The sequence below is a fragment of the Pungitius pungitius genome, chromosome 18 (genome assembly GCF_949316345.1).
Source record: "Pungitius pungitius chromosome 18, fPunPun2.1, whole genome shotgun sequence".
Taxonomy (NCBI): Eukaryota; Metazoa; Chordata; class Actinopteri; order Perciformes; family Gasterosteidae; genus Pungitius; species Pungitius pungitius.
Window position 1 is genome coordinate 2,309,807 of NC_084917.1, and position 13,667 is coordinate 2,323,473.

General features: G+C 49.0%; 2 protein-coding genes across 2 annotated transcripts; one reads left to right on the forward strand and one right to left on the reverse strand.

The window, feature by feature from the left end:
- The first annotated feature begins 1,757 nt into the window (after positions 1-1,757).
- Positions 1,758-5,182, forward strand: arid6 (AT-rich interaction domain 6). The gene is made up of 6 exons (XM_037485144.2): positions 1,758-1,867; positions 2,503-2,659; positions 3,037-3,089; positions 3,216-3,313; positions 3,414-3,570; positions 3,829-5,182. The coding sequence occupies exons 2-6, from the start codon at positions 2,515-2,517 to the stop codon at positions 5,053-5,055; spliced, it is 1,680 nt and encodes a 559-aa protein (XP_037341041.2). The 5' UTR covers positions 1,758-1,867; positions 2,503-2,514; the 3' UTR covers positions 5,056-5,182.
- A 581-nt stretch (positions 5,183-5,763) lies between these two features.
- LOC119226791 (rhotekin-like) lies at positions 5,764-13,157 on the reverse strand. The gene is made up of 13 exons (XM_062559008.1): positions 13,111-13,157; positions 12,228-12,467; positions 11,652-11,698; positions 11,511-11,564; positions 11,218-11,335; positions 10,884-11,129; positions 10,699-10,793; positions 10,510-10,616; positions 10,285-10,413; positions 9,836-9,983; positions 7,955-8,053; positions 7,190-7,277; positions 5,764-6,114 (listed from the first exon to the last, which is right to left on the reverse strand). The coding sequence occupies exons 1-13, from the start codon at positions 13,155-13,157 to the stop codon at positions 6,108-6,110; spliced, it is 1,425 nt and encodes a 474-aa protein (XP_062414992.1). The 3' UTR covers positions 5,764-6,107.
- Between the last annotated feature and the right edge of the window lie 510 nt (positions 13,158-13,667).

The following is a 13,667-nucleotide window of genomic DNA, read 5'->3' on the forward strand; positions in this document are numbered from 1 at the left end:
AACCAGAAGACTCGCATTCCTTCTGAAAACGAAATACGGAGCGGAGAGATCTCTGTTGAAACCACCTTTCGGATTTAGTCGTGTTAATCCGTAAAAACTATTTTGTCCATTTTGGAAGAACACCTGACCCCTGATTGCTCCCCAGGCAAAAGTGTAACACATGGGTTATAATGCAATCAGCGTCAGGTAAATGACATGTAATGTAATGTAATGAATGTACTACATTGCTCCACAGTACAGAAGCACGTCTAATAGTGTATAAGTGAGGTTATTATCGTATTGTTGTGTGTTTCTCAGTATTTTTGCAGACTTTTTGGGCCCAGAAACTGTGTTGTGTCTCATCGTTTAATCGGTTTATGATCGATGCATTTCAGAGCTGCATTAAATCATGTGTGACAGAGAAATCTCCCCAAAAGTACACCACTTAAATATCCAATCTGGCCTTGTGTTTGAGGCGTTTCTCCACACCGGGATGTTTGATATTCATCTCCACAACAGCTGGATCCCAAAGCAAAACATCTGCCTTTTAAAACACCCACCCCCCCCCCACCCCCACCTCCGTGTCTCACATGTGACATTTGTCGACCTTTTTCATGAGTTAGACAGGGAGGTCGTGCAGCTCAGGCCCACAGGTTGGATTTGAACTGTGACCCCCCCCCCCCCTCCCCCCCCTCTGCCGGGGGTCAACATGCTCTCAAATAATCAATCAGATCCCTGTTTGTTTGTTTTTAAAAAACTTTAAATGCGTCAAACTGTAAGTTAAAAAAAAAACACATCGATCTCCAGCACGCTGCAAACCGCTGCAGGGGCGTCCTATTTGAGTCCTATCAGTATAAACAGACCCCCCCCCCCTGTAGGCTGACCGTGACCGAGCTACACCTTCCTGCAGCGTGCAGCCGGATTTCGACTGCGATTCCTTGGCGATGAGCTCACTGGGTCCGATACGGACGCCCCGCCCTGAAAACCCCCCCCTTCCCCCGAACCTGAATAACATCACAGATTCCAGTCAAACCTCAATTAGAAAAACAACTTTGGAATGTGCGAGCACAACAATCTCTAAACAATAATTATATTATAATTATAGTTCACTTTTCACCCTCATCGGTCAACCACTGTAATCAGGGTGTGTGCAGTTCACGACCTGGTTGGACTACTTTGTGTTTAATTTCCTAATTCAATTTTTTGTGAATGTGAGTTTGTCCTTTCGTGACATTCGGTTGGTCTGTGAAGGTTTGGACGACAAGTCCAACGTGTCGTCGAAAGAAATAGTCTTTGGTTTTAGGAACGTTCTACTAAAGGCGTATTTGGAATACAAGAGGAAAAAAAAAAGAGCAAAAGGCCCACTGAAGGTTGAGGAAGCTTCAAAAGTCAAAGTCAGTCAAACCACTGGACAATTCAAAAGTAAAAGTGTGCATATTAAAGTGCACATGATTAGTATTAGAAATTAGTATATTTACTAATATATAGTAATATTTAGTAACAAGTATTACACCCCTCCAGCATCTGATGCATTTTTGGGGGGCTCTAAATGGACCCGTTGTTGTAAACCCATTAATATCTAAACCCACCTGGGCCCTGTAGAGCCGCCTATTGTCTCCTAATTCGGGGATAATCTGCGGAATAATCTAGCGCAGGGTTTTTTTTTTTTTCGGAAATGTGCTCGAGAGCAGGTCGGACAGGTCCGACGTCAACACCCCCTTTGGTGCAGAGCCAGTCACCTGCGATGTCACACAGGTGTGTGTGTGTGTGTGTGTGTGTGTGTGTGTGTGCGTGACGCTGCCAGTCGGCTGCACTGATTTCAAACTTCATTTTCTCGCCACCGACGCCGTGATATGATCCGTCCCCGTTTCTCTCCACTGAAACACAGGTGAGGAAGCCAATGCAGAACGTAGTTGCTGTTGGGATTTTATTCAACTGATGCTTTTGCTACAAGTGGATTTAAAGATGTGGGGGCCTCTTTGAGCTGTCGGGTTAACCGGCGTTTTACCTCCTCTTCTTACTGTTCCAGGTAAAAGTGTGTGTGCAGAGTTACATTATACCATGCTTAAAAAAAAAAAAACCATGATGCTAATTTAATCACAGTATACACTATTAATTGATGAAGCCATATTGTGTCTTCAATGGGACAGATCTTAAGTGTGAGCAAACTTCAAACACGTCAGTAACTTCAGATGACAAAAGGAAAAAGGAGTGAATGAAAGAGGGCATTGATGTCGCGCCGGAGTCTCACATCAACGGCATGTTGTCTCAGGGGACAGGAAGGACTCGACTGGGACGAGTGCAAACACGGCGCGGCACTTTGACGCGGGGTCAAAAGGACGCGTTAATCAATCATCGGTCACCACGCCGTGACCTCCGAACAGTGACGCCTTTTTGCCTTTAGTTACTTTATAATATTGATTTATTCACTGTGATGAGATTTTTTTTTTTTTAATACCTCAACATCAAACAGTCTTGGTAATCGGTGCGATTGTATTTCATGTGTGTTTTTTTGCCTCTCAGAGAGGCGTAGAAATGGAACAGAAGGGCATCAAGCAGGAGAAGCCGAAGAAGCCCGGGGAGGAGATGATGGAGGAAGAGTTCCTGAAGGAGCTCTACATCTTCATGAGGAAGAGAGAGACGCCCATCGAGAGGATCCCAAATCTGGGCTTCAAACAAAGTACTTGATCCTATTTTGTTGATATTAAATGCATTTCACTTGTTTAATGCACCAAATCGTTGCACATAACACAAATATGTGGCGTAATGGCTCAGTATATTGACATAAATTAGTGATTCCAATGTCGATTTTTATGAATCATATGTTTTGTTTTCAAATACTGCATACTTTTATTTTATTATTGTATTCAAATTGATTTTTGATAAGATAAAAGTATTTTCTTACATCAGAGATTGCATCAACTCGTAAATATATTTTGGTGTACTAACTGAAGACACCCTCTTGGATATTATCTGATATTGAGAAAATAGTGTTTCATTTCAAAAACACTACATTTTAATAATAATCTTAATGAATTGTCTTTTCCTTTTTTTCAGTTGATCTATTTCTGATGTTCAAGGTTGTCGCTGGGTTAGGTGGCTACTACCAGGTGATCAACTATTTCCAACTGAATTCTCATTATTTTTCATTTCATTTGGAAAACCATTTTCACATAGTCGTCAACGCATACCAATGAACACCACTAAAAAGCCACTAAATCCCCCCCCACCTGCAGGTGACCGCCCAGCAGCAGTGGAAGCAGGTGTACAACACGCTCGGGGGGAACCCCCGGAGCACCAGCGCGGCCACCTGCACCCGCCGCCACTACGAGAAGTGAGCTCACGTTTTTTTTTCTTTCTAAAGCGACACCCCTCACAGGAAGGACTCGCCCTAAAATAATATGGCTTGCTTTGTGCTTTCCTTTTCCGCGCAGGTTACTTCTGCCCTACGAGTGCCACCTGACCGGCAAACAGGTGGACGTGGTGCCCCGCACCCCGCCGAAGCACCTCCACTACGCCAACTACAACAAGGAGCAGGACGACGGCCAGGGGCCCCCCAAGCGCAGGCTGCTCTCCGTGCCTCTGCTCCAGGTTGGTGAATAAAAAGGGACTCAAACGTTTAAACGACAAGGACGTTTTTTTTCCCAAAAACTTAACCGCAAAATTTACTTATTTGTTAAAAATGTGGCTGAAGCCAGAGTCCGATTAGCCTAGCTTAGCATTAAGACGGGGTGAAACGGCTAGCAAGGCTATCAATCCGTACAATTATGCAAATTGTCAAATGAGTTTCCTGCAGCCTTTCACAAAGTAGTCCAGCGCTCAGTCGCCGCTTGTTGTCTCTCCAAACAGAACCCTCAAATCCTCCATCCGGACCTGCGTGAGCCCGTCTTCCCTCTGGCAACCTACTACGCTCACCCCTTCCACCCGAGCCACGCAGTCCTGCCCCCCCACGTGCCCATCTCCTCCTCAGTGCTGACGCCACGCACCCCTCCTCCCGCAGCCACCTGGTTCCCTTTCCCTCCATCTCATCCAAACCCGACGGACCGGTCGGCGGAGCCCCTGGAGCAGTTGCGCTACCTGGCGGAGCAGTACCGGACCACATCTGGGCTGACGGAGCCGCTGACGGAGCCGCTGAACCTCATCGTCAAAGCGGCCCGGCAGGAGGACGGCGGCGTTCCCGCCTCCTCGTTCGCCCCGCCTTCGTCCAACACGAGCCCCAAGTTCCTGAACAAGCCGTCCCCTCTGTACACTCCTCACCGCCAGCGGGCGGCGGGAGACGACGGCCCGGCGGACGCGGTGTACGTCATCGACCTGGAGGCCGAGGCAGAGGCCGCGTCCGGCTCCGGCAGCCCCTCGCTCGCCGCGGGGACGGACGACGGGCCGGGCGACGGGCCGGGCGACCGGCCGGGCGACGGGCGTCCAGAAGTCGTGACGCTCCCCTTTGGTCAAGCGCTGCCCAGAATCTCTCGGGAGAACGGCGGCAAGATGGAGATTGAGGTGCCGCTGTCCGTCTTTCACCACTGGCTCAGGCAGTGCGGGCCCTCGGCCGCGCTGGCACAGGCGCTGCCGCTGCCACAGGCGCTGCTGCAGCAACTGCCACAGCGACTGCCGCAGCCGCCTCTCCCTCCACGGGGGGAAGGCTTCGGGCCGGGACGTCGCTCGGACGCAGAGTTCTTTCCCTGCGACCCGACGTTTCGCGGCGCCCCCCGACCCCGCAGCTCCGCCCGCGAGGACCCCCGGCCGTCCCGCGAGAACGCGGCGAGCCCCGCGCAACCCGCCGAGGCCGCCGGCCAAAACCACTTTGCCCCCTACAGGCATTCGTTTTTGGGCAGCATTCTGAAAAGCCCGTTCGATCTTCACAAGTTGTCGGCCGCTAAACCCCCCGGTCCGTTGGACGCCTACGACAAAGCCGCCCGGGCTTTCGGCACCTCGGGGAACACCGACGCCGCCGCTGCCGCTGCCTCGGGAGCCGGGTCCCACGCGGGTCACTCGCCCGGGGTCGGCTCCGCCCCTGTGCTGCAGCTCACCAACGAGGAAGTGATGAAGCTGAGGAGAATCATCTCCAGCTCCTCGTGAAGAACGGTTTCGGAGGAATGAACTCAAACACCACTTTGAAAGAGCTCCTTTTTATGTACTTTTATATCTTTTTTTATATTACCGAAGCTCTTGGTTCGGTATTCAGCCGCATTTAGTTGTCACTCCTGTACAGAATATAATCTACAAAATGATGTAAATTTAAATAAATTCCAATATATAAAACAATGCTATCACGTTGTCTTCATGATTTTAAAGCTCTTTAACGAGTGAGAGCTGGATGATTTGAGTTGCTACACTTGACATCATAGAATATAAATAATAGCAAACAAAGCCCAACTTGGCATTAAGATGAGGCCAATATTTAGGATTCTCTGCTTGATTATTAAAAGGAGGAGCAACGCTGCATTTTACGCTTTGACATGAACAGATATTTGAAACGAGTGAAAACACCAGACGGTGACGTCAATGGAGGCGAAACTCTTTCCTAGAACGCTTTCTTTGTTTGTGACAGCTACATATTGTATTATTTATATTGATTTAATTATGATCCTGTAATTAATGGTGTCATATTCAGAATGGAATTAGCTGATCCCATCATTGTGTCTAACGAACACTGATGAATGCACATCACAACAGTCAAGTTCAAACAAGTATTGAAGCATTTCATTTGACCGAAGGGAGTCAAATTACGAGATAATTCCCACTTGCGATGTTCTTTTATTTGATCCTTTCACCTTCTCTCTCACTTTAAATGCATCACCGGCGCAGAACAAGACTTTTACATTTTTTTTAGACCAAGTATTTTATATCTTTCACAGCAGGTTATTGCTTCATTTTGTGTGTGTGTGTGTTTGTTTGTGTGGCTCTATTCATTGATATAATGTCTAAGCGTAGCATATTCCAGTTCCACGGCATTATTAATTGCGCTTCCAGTTTTCCGAGAGGCATCTGTTCCAGGAGGCGCTGCCACGTCACCGACAGTCAACCGTGCCAGCTGCGCATTCCTCAGGGTTTCAACAGTTTAATTGATGATCATTGAAAGGATGAAGAAATCATTGAATACTTTGAATACTGCGACTGTTGGAGCGTTGTCAATAACTGTAGAGGGAAGAGAAAAGGAGAAAGACAGAGAAAACTGTTGTATAAACCAAATCTTGTACTTCATCTGTTCGACATGTAATTATCCGTGTGAAATTATACAAGTACGAACACACCCCAATTCACATTCCTCGTGAAGGAAGAAGACCTGGTTTCCCAGCAGTGCAGATAAACACCAGTTAGAGCCACAGGGCGATCTATCCTGAGCATCAGTTGGTATGAGGATGTTCTTCTTTACCAGCACGTATTTATCGCTGTGACCAGGTCATCGGTATACAGGTATACTGGTGACTTCCAGGTATACAGGTGCGTCTCTGATTCCACGTTGGGTTTGGCAAATTCATTTACACTTTTATAGCCTCATGCAACGTGGCTGCTTGAAAATAGTGATACTTAAAAATGAACCCATTTCAAGGCGGAACTATTGATTCTTTGCGTGGGGAAAATTTCACCTCTGAGTCCTGGGGGAATTTTTGGAAATAAAGTTTTTTTTTTGGACTTGGCTCACGGAAGTGAGATTTAAGACTACGTGCGGCTGCTAATCCTCCCGCAACAAGAGCCTCTCGAGTGGCGTCCGACGCGCCAGATACTACATGGCAGAGGGAGGCCTGACTCGCGACTGGAACACTGACGAATTCAGACACACACACACACACACACACACACACACACACACACACACACACACACACACACACACACACACCACATTCAGGGTCACACAAAGCCGGCCTTGTACTATCGTTTGTTACTTATCAGAATCTCCAGTGCAACCGGTTCTTCTTTACGACTAATCTCTGCACAAAAAAACCACCACGCTCTCGAACAATAACATCTGTGCCTTTCGACACCACGGGGCGTTTTATTGCATTGGTAACTTTTGGGTGTTTGCCGTTCTTACAAGTCAAAAAGACGTCCGTGTTTGATGGCACGTCGTTAAAAAGACGAATGATGTGTTTGAGTGAAAGAGGTGTTAATCCTAGCAGGCGTTGGTGTTAAACCCTGTCGCCCCGCCGACCTGCTCAGTGCGCGAGAGAACACTTACAATTATACTCGTATCAGACTGTCTGCCTACTTTTCCTTGTAGTAGGAAGAGAGCAAAGCGCGGATCTCGACGGATAAATCGGGAGCAACGTGGCCTTCTCCGGGAGACGAGGGTGTTACTAAAGGAGAAGAAGAAAAAAAAAAAAAAGAAAAGAAGTCACTTTCCAGTTTAACAGATTTAAAACTACAGGTCAAACGTTTTAAACGCCTTTCTTTTGGATTGAAAACATGTAAGATGGATGAAGGCGAACGAAAGAAAGCTTAAAAACAACAATTACATTGTCATTTTTATTGCCTGCATGGCGGATGTTTCGGTCATGCCCGTTTCGGTCTCCTTGTCGGTAACTTTTTGGTCTCGCTATTTACTCAAACCCGTCTGACTGGGTGCTCGGCTATATGCAAATAAAGCATCGCATGGCAGGTGCCCATTTATTGTTGAACAGTGAGACATTATTGGATGTCTAAGTAGGCCCTGACAGTCAGATACCTTCGAGGGGTGGGGGGGGGGGGGGGTGCAACGTGTGCAAGTCATGGCTCATTCGCTGCTCGAGACATTAGATATCTCACTTTTCCGCATGATTTGAAAATGAGTCGTAAAAGAATGGATCAAATTTAAGGTTTACATGTGAGAGCGGTCACTGCTGGCACTACCAGATAATAGTGACTTAAAAGACAGCTATTCCCCCTCGATGGTCAGCGGTGGGGGGGTTGGGGGGGCATTATTTAAAGCCCACGGATCTGAATCCGTAGAAAGGAACCTCGGGACTGCGGTTTGTCTCGTCTCGTGTCACACTACCTATTTCGTGGTACAGCGACCCCTGCCGCGCCGGGACGACCTTCTTGGAGCTCCGCGCTTCGATCTTCATCAGTCGATCGCTGCACTGCTTCCACTGGTCTGCGGCAAACAGCGAGGGGCAGGGATTCAGAAAGCGCCGCATGGGGCAAAAAAAGCTTTTTTATTGTCAGTTGCTCTGACGTCAGCGGCTCCGTCTCCTTTTCGGTTAACGATTTCAACGCGTCGGCGCACTTGCAGGCGACAGATACGCATCGTGACGCATGGCCCCCGCGGCGTTGCGACCTATTCTCTTTGATCCCTCTCCGATGCAAATGTTGCAGTTTTTTTTCCCCTTCGGTGGTTAAGCAAACCGTTTGAACACGTGCAACGTCGTTCTGAGAAATGTTTATTACTTGTGGCATGCGCCTCATTTCTTTCCAAAGACAAATGAATGAATGAATACGAGGCAGTTGAACGCTAAACAGAAGTCAAACCAAGGCCCCCCCCCCCCCCCCCCCCATCATTCATCTCCGAGCCTCTCTGCACCACACCGAATCGTGCACATATTTTCCAGAGGAAGACGTTCAAATCTTAATTTGAACAAGTTATTAATTGGATGTGCAAACTGCGTGCTGACTAAAGCCGCCACATAAACTACAGGCGATTATGTGCCGATGTTTTGTTTGGAGCTTGTTCCCACCGCCCAGGCGCGTTGAGCCAGGCGTCGCAGTCTGCCGGCCGTCACTCAGCCGGCGCGTAGAGCGGCTCCTCCAGAAACATACGAGGGGGGGAATGGCCTCTTTTATTTTTTATGAAAATGGAAATTTTGATGTGTGTGCACATGGAAATAAAAACACACCCAATCCACTCATTGGAATACCAAAACATTTTTAAAAACCTAGGAGCGTCAAATTAACTCTGGTTAGTACCTTATTATTTTTTGTTTGGGTGTCATCGTAATTAAAATAATTACCACTCCTAATCATTACCTTTAAATGTGTGCTAACTAACTACTTTCAGCGCATGGAAGCTCCAGACTGGATGGAAATCCACACCGACTGTCACTGATATCTTGCTTTTTGTTCATATTTACGAGATGAGGATGCGTTGACAACTAAGCCAAACTCAAGACGGACTCGTTTTTTTCCTCGAGGACATGTTATTAAGGTAATTGACACGTCTGCTAGTAACGTGTCACGAAAGAATGCCGTCTGGGCCGATTCAAAGTCCTTAAAATAAACTAAGCAACAGCTTGATAAAAATTCAAGGTGACTTGATAAAAAGTTCAGGGCGTTGGAGGGGGGGAATTTATTTTTCACGACCTTTTCATGACCATGTGGCGTAAATTCCCCGCTTGTGGCCGTTAGCCCAGGGGAGCTACAGTGCAGACGGGAGCTACAGAGCAGACGGGAGCTACAGAGCAGACGGGAGCTACAGAGCAGACGGGAGCTACAGAGCAGACGGGAGCTACAGAGCAGACGGGAGCTAAAGAGCAGACGGGAGCTAAAGAGCAGACGGGAGCTACAGAGCAGACGGGAGCTACAGAGCAGACGGGAGCTAAAGAGCAGACGGGAGCTAAAGAGCAGACGGGAGCTACAGAGCAGACGGGAGCTACAGAGCAGACGGGAGCTACAGAGCAGACGGGAGCTACAGAGCAGACGGGAGCTACAGAGCAGACGGGAGCTAAAGAGCAGACGGGAGCTAAAGAGCAGACGGGAGCTACAGAGCAGACGGGAGCTGTAGAGCAGACGGGAGCTACAGAGCAGACGGGAGCTACAGAGCAGACGGGAGCTACAGAGCAGACGGGAGCTAAAGAGCAGACGGGAGCTACAGAGCAGACGGGAGCTGTAGAGCAGACGGGAGCTACAGAGCAGACGGGAGCTGTAGAGCAGGAGGCCTCACTCATGTTGTGAACATGGCGGCCGATGGCCTGGTTCCAGCGCCGCGTGTCCTCGGGTGTCGGCGCCCTCAGCGCAAAGGTCACACGCCGTCCTTGACACTCCGTGCCGATGTGGACGGCGTCTCCCTCCGACTGAGTCACAGTCGTATCCTGACGGAAAATAAGACAAAAACATCCGGTATAATCATAATTAAAATGATTAAGTAATTAAACTGATTATTCCGATAACCCTGTTTGGATTTCCTCTGAACAGCAGGTGTATTTTTCACACAACGATTGCTCATTTTTCCAATGGAAATAATTTGATGCCTTAGAAGAAAAAGGTGCCGCCGTGGTAGTATATTTGAATAAGGAAATATAAATTGCTGCCACAAAGATCTGTGTTTTTTTTGGGCGTGGTTGCAAATTGATCCACCTGTTTATTTGTGAGACTTAATGGTTTAGAACCAACCCTTTTGATGGGGATTTCTAGTGACGGCTTGCCCTCGGACTCCGAGGCCTCTTGGTTCGCATAACAGAGAAGACTTTGGCCCCTGAGGACGCCGTAGACGCTTTCGCCACCGATAAGCTCCTCGCCGAGCTGAGGGGAAAGAGAGAGAGAGAGAGAGAGAGCACTGTGGAACAATTGCGGGACACAATATGAAAAACGTACACATTCACAGGAAAATAAAGTCACCTTAACCTCGAGGTGGCCACTGGTGACGGGATGGATCAAGCACACGGGCTGCGCTGCTAGGCGGCAGCACATATTTCCATACAGAGGCAACCAGAAGGGATTATCTTCTGGAAAAAAGAGAGATGAATGTTCAGAAGGAGAGGAGACGACCAGAAGAAGAAGAAGGAGGCGAGAAGCTCCGTAACCCGCCTGTTGCTGCCAGGGACAAGTCGTGGGTCTTGAACCCGTCCTGGACGTGTTCGATCCTCAGCGTGGCGTGAGCCAGCAGGTGGTACTTGGGCCCCCTTCAGAGAGAAAGCGTCACACTCAGTCACCACGCACCTGCCCCCCCCCCCCCGGGTGTGCTCTGCATGGGCGGCGGGCGTCATCCTCACAGTGCCAGCGGAGCGGGGGTCAAAGGGGGCGACGCGCCCCCGGGTCCCGCGCTGCCTCCGCAGGCGGCCGCGGACTCAAACGCGGCGCGGATCTTCTTCCCCGAGGAGCATCCCACCGAGCCCCCCAGGCAGCTCACCCTCCGGGGGCCCGGGCCCGCCGCCATCGCCACCGCCGCCGCCGCCTCCGCCGCCGCGCAGCTGCTGTACAGCTCGACGCGGAGCTGGAAGCCCGGGGCCGCCTGGTTGCTGCTCGCACAACACGGTCACACGAGGGGCGTCACAAAAGGGGGGGGTGGGGGGGTTTGTCTTGTAGGTCAAAAACAAAGTGACTTACAATAAGGTGGCGCCTTCGAAACAAATGTCGGTCAGCGTCCTGTCCACCATCACCAGGTCTGTGTCGTGGATCTCTGCGCCGCACTGCAGCAGGCCGAACACGGCGCAGCGCTGCAGCTCTGCAGGTGAGAGCACAGGCGTGCATTCATACAGGTGCTTTTGGTTTAGTTCTACCAAAGTGATACCTGCCGGGAGGACGCGGCGTTACGGCGCTGTGCACAAAAAACCCCCCAAAAAGCTTTGTTCATTCACATTTGTGCCATTAGTTCCCTTGACAACAAAATGCTGACTCGCCTCCTTTGTTTTTGAAGTACTCAGAGTCTTTCCACATGAGTGGGATCCGCAGGTCTGCAAAAGGGGACAATTACAGACGCAGGTTCAATTATTTATTTATTTATTTGTTTATTTGTTCAGAGATATTTGATCAACACTCACCTGAAAGGGATACTTTCCCCAAACAGGGTGGAACATCCTCAGATGGCCTGCGAGAAAAGAAGAGAACATCGATGGTTCAACAACACACACACACGCGCACACACACACACACACACACACACACACACACACACACAACACCTGACGTGCATTCTGCACACCTCACCCACGCAATCCAGTAAAAACCCGGCACAAAAACCAGAGCAGATTCAACACATCGGTAATGTAACCCAAAAATGTGTTGTTAACGTTTGGATTCTTCTGTCTCATATCGAACATTTCAAGTGTCCACCATGTCCACAATTTAACTAAACTAGTGCGAATGAAATCAGTGTCGATATTTTTAAGGTTACCTCCACATTGACTTGTACACGTAATCAGGTAAATCCACACATGCACACAAAGGGACTAAAAAGGTTTGAAAAGGTCAACCGGTCTGCCCTCTGGTGGCCGCTAGGAGGAACCTACTCTCCACCGGCAGCAGAGCTATGGCCCGTCTTATTTATCCACACGTGCCACATGTACAACAACGTCAACAACAACGTCAACAACAACTGTCACTGCACTCCGTCCGACCTGCGTCCCGCTCTCTGCAGGACTTGGTCTTTCCTCATCTCCTGCAGCTGGCTGAGCAGGGCCAGGATGCGGGCGTTGCAGGTGAGCAGGCTCTTGGAGGCCTCCAGGGCCTGCTCCGTCCTGGAGCACGCTGCCAGGAGCTTACTGGCCCCCTCCCGCATGCGCACCTCCCTCTCGATCCGCTTCAGCACCTCTTCGTCCTGGCCCAGGGTACATGTTATTTTATCAAAGCTATTGATACTTTTGAGTAAAGAACAGATTACAATGTCTGCGATCTCAAGATCAGAGAGGCCCGTTGCGTAAGAGCCTCGACCCCGCGGCGAGGGGGGGGGGGGGGGGGTCAGTCGGTGCGTCACATTAATCCCTGGATGTGTTCCAGCTGTCAGAGCCCCAGGACTTAGCTCCTCTCAGGTGAGCGGTGACACGGCACATGTTGTTTGGGATTTAGCTGAAGCCACAATGGACTGTAACAGCCTGAAGTCCTCCTTTGATTAGTGAGGAAAAGCCGTGTGTTGAGCAATAGGAAAAGCGTGTTTCACAGTGGTTCTTCTTTTCATCTTGTGTGGGATTCGCTTCTTTTTTTTTTTAGGTTTACCATAACTTTTACACGCCATACTTGTACGGTGAGGTACAGCTTTAGGGATCCGAAGGTTGTTGAGTAACCTCATAACAAGTGGCCATTTCTGTACAAGCCATCAACTGATTTGGTTAAAAAACAAAACAGAAAAACGTTAATGAATGACTTTAAAATAGAATGAAGCACAAAATGGGGATTATTGATCAATTGTTCAACCATATTTTTTTTTTTTTAGAGAATGACGGTACACAAATCGTTGAAGATAAAACAATTGTACATTTAAATCAAGGTCTGATTGGTACATACCGTAGATCCAAAAGACTCCTCTCACTTACCCGGGTGTTACTGCTCATGCTCCTTCCCTGCGGGGGGCCCCTTGGAGGTCTGCTGCGGTCTCTGTGCGGTCAGCAGCCCCTTTAAGCCAGCGGAGCACGGCGTGCTGCAGTGGACCCGTGGACGGAGATCACAACAGCCTTAAGCCCGGCCACGGAAAGGCTGCAGCACCAGGGATTAAGAGGCTCAGGCCTTCGAATCCGGCATCACATGCATCCATTCATCCTGCTGCTAAATGTTTTCATTCATTGATTAAGTGATTTAAGACTGAAATAAAAGGTTAAGGATTATTACAACTTACTCGTAATGAGGCAGTTTCTATTGATTGAGGAGAACTTGCTTTAACGTTCCACAAAAAACCCGATCCGTTCATCTTTGATTCGTGGTTTGAAGCTTGCGTCACATCAGAAAAATTCCATCCCGGTGCTCTTGAGATATTGTGTTCACGGGGCGAATGACCTTTGACCTCCAACGTCTCATCAGCTCATTCTGTAACCCCCCCCCCCCGATCCCCCCAGGCGTGGACGCAA

Bases quoted from the DNA above. Each gene is read 5' to 3' on its own strand.
- arid6 (XM_037485144.2), top strand. From the start codon at position 2,515: ATGGAACAGAAGGGCATCAAGCAGGAGAAGCCGAAGAAGCCCGGGGAG. The intron at 2,660-3,036 runs GTACTTGATCCT...CCTTTTTTTCAG, and splicing joins AAATCTGGGCTTCAAACAAA to TTGATCTATTTCTGATGTTC. The intron at 3,571-3,828 runs GTTGGTGAATAA...CTCTCCAAACAG, and splicing joins TCTCCGTGCCTCTGCTCCAG to AACCCTCAAATCCTCCATCC.
- LOC119226791 (XM_062559008.1), bottom strand. From the start codon at position 13,157: ATGAGCAGTAACACCCGGGTAAGTGAGAGGAGTCTTTTGGATCTACG. The intron at 10,414-10,509 runs GTGACTTTATTT...CTTTCCCCTCAG, and splicing joins GTGGCCACCTCGAGGTTAAG to CTCGGCGAGGAGCTTATCGG. The intron at 8,054-9,835 runs GTGAGGCCTCCT...TGTTTGCCGCAG, and splicing joins CCGCCATGTTCACAACATGA to ACCAGTGGAAGCAGTGCAGC.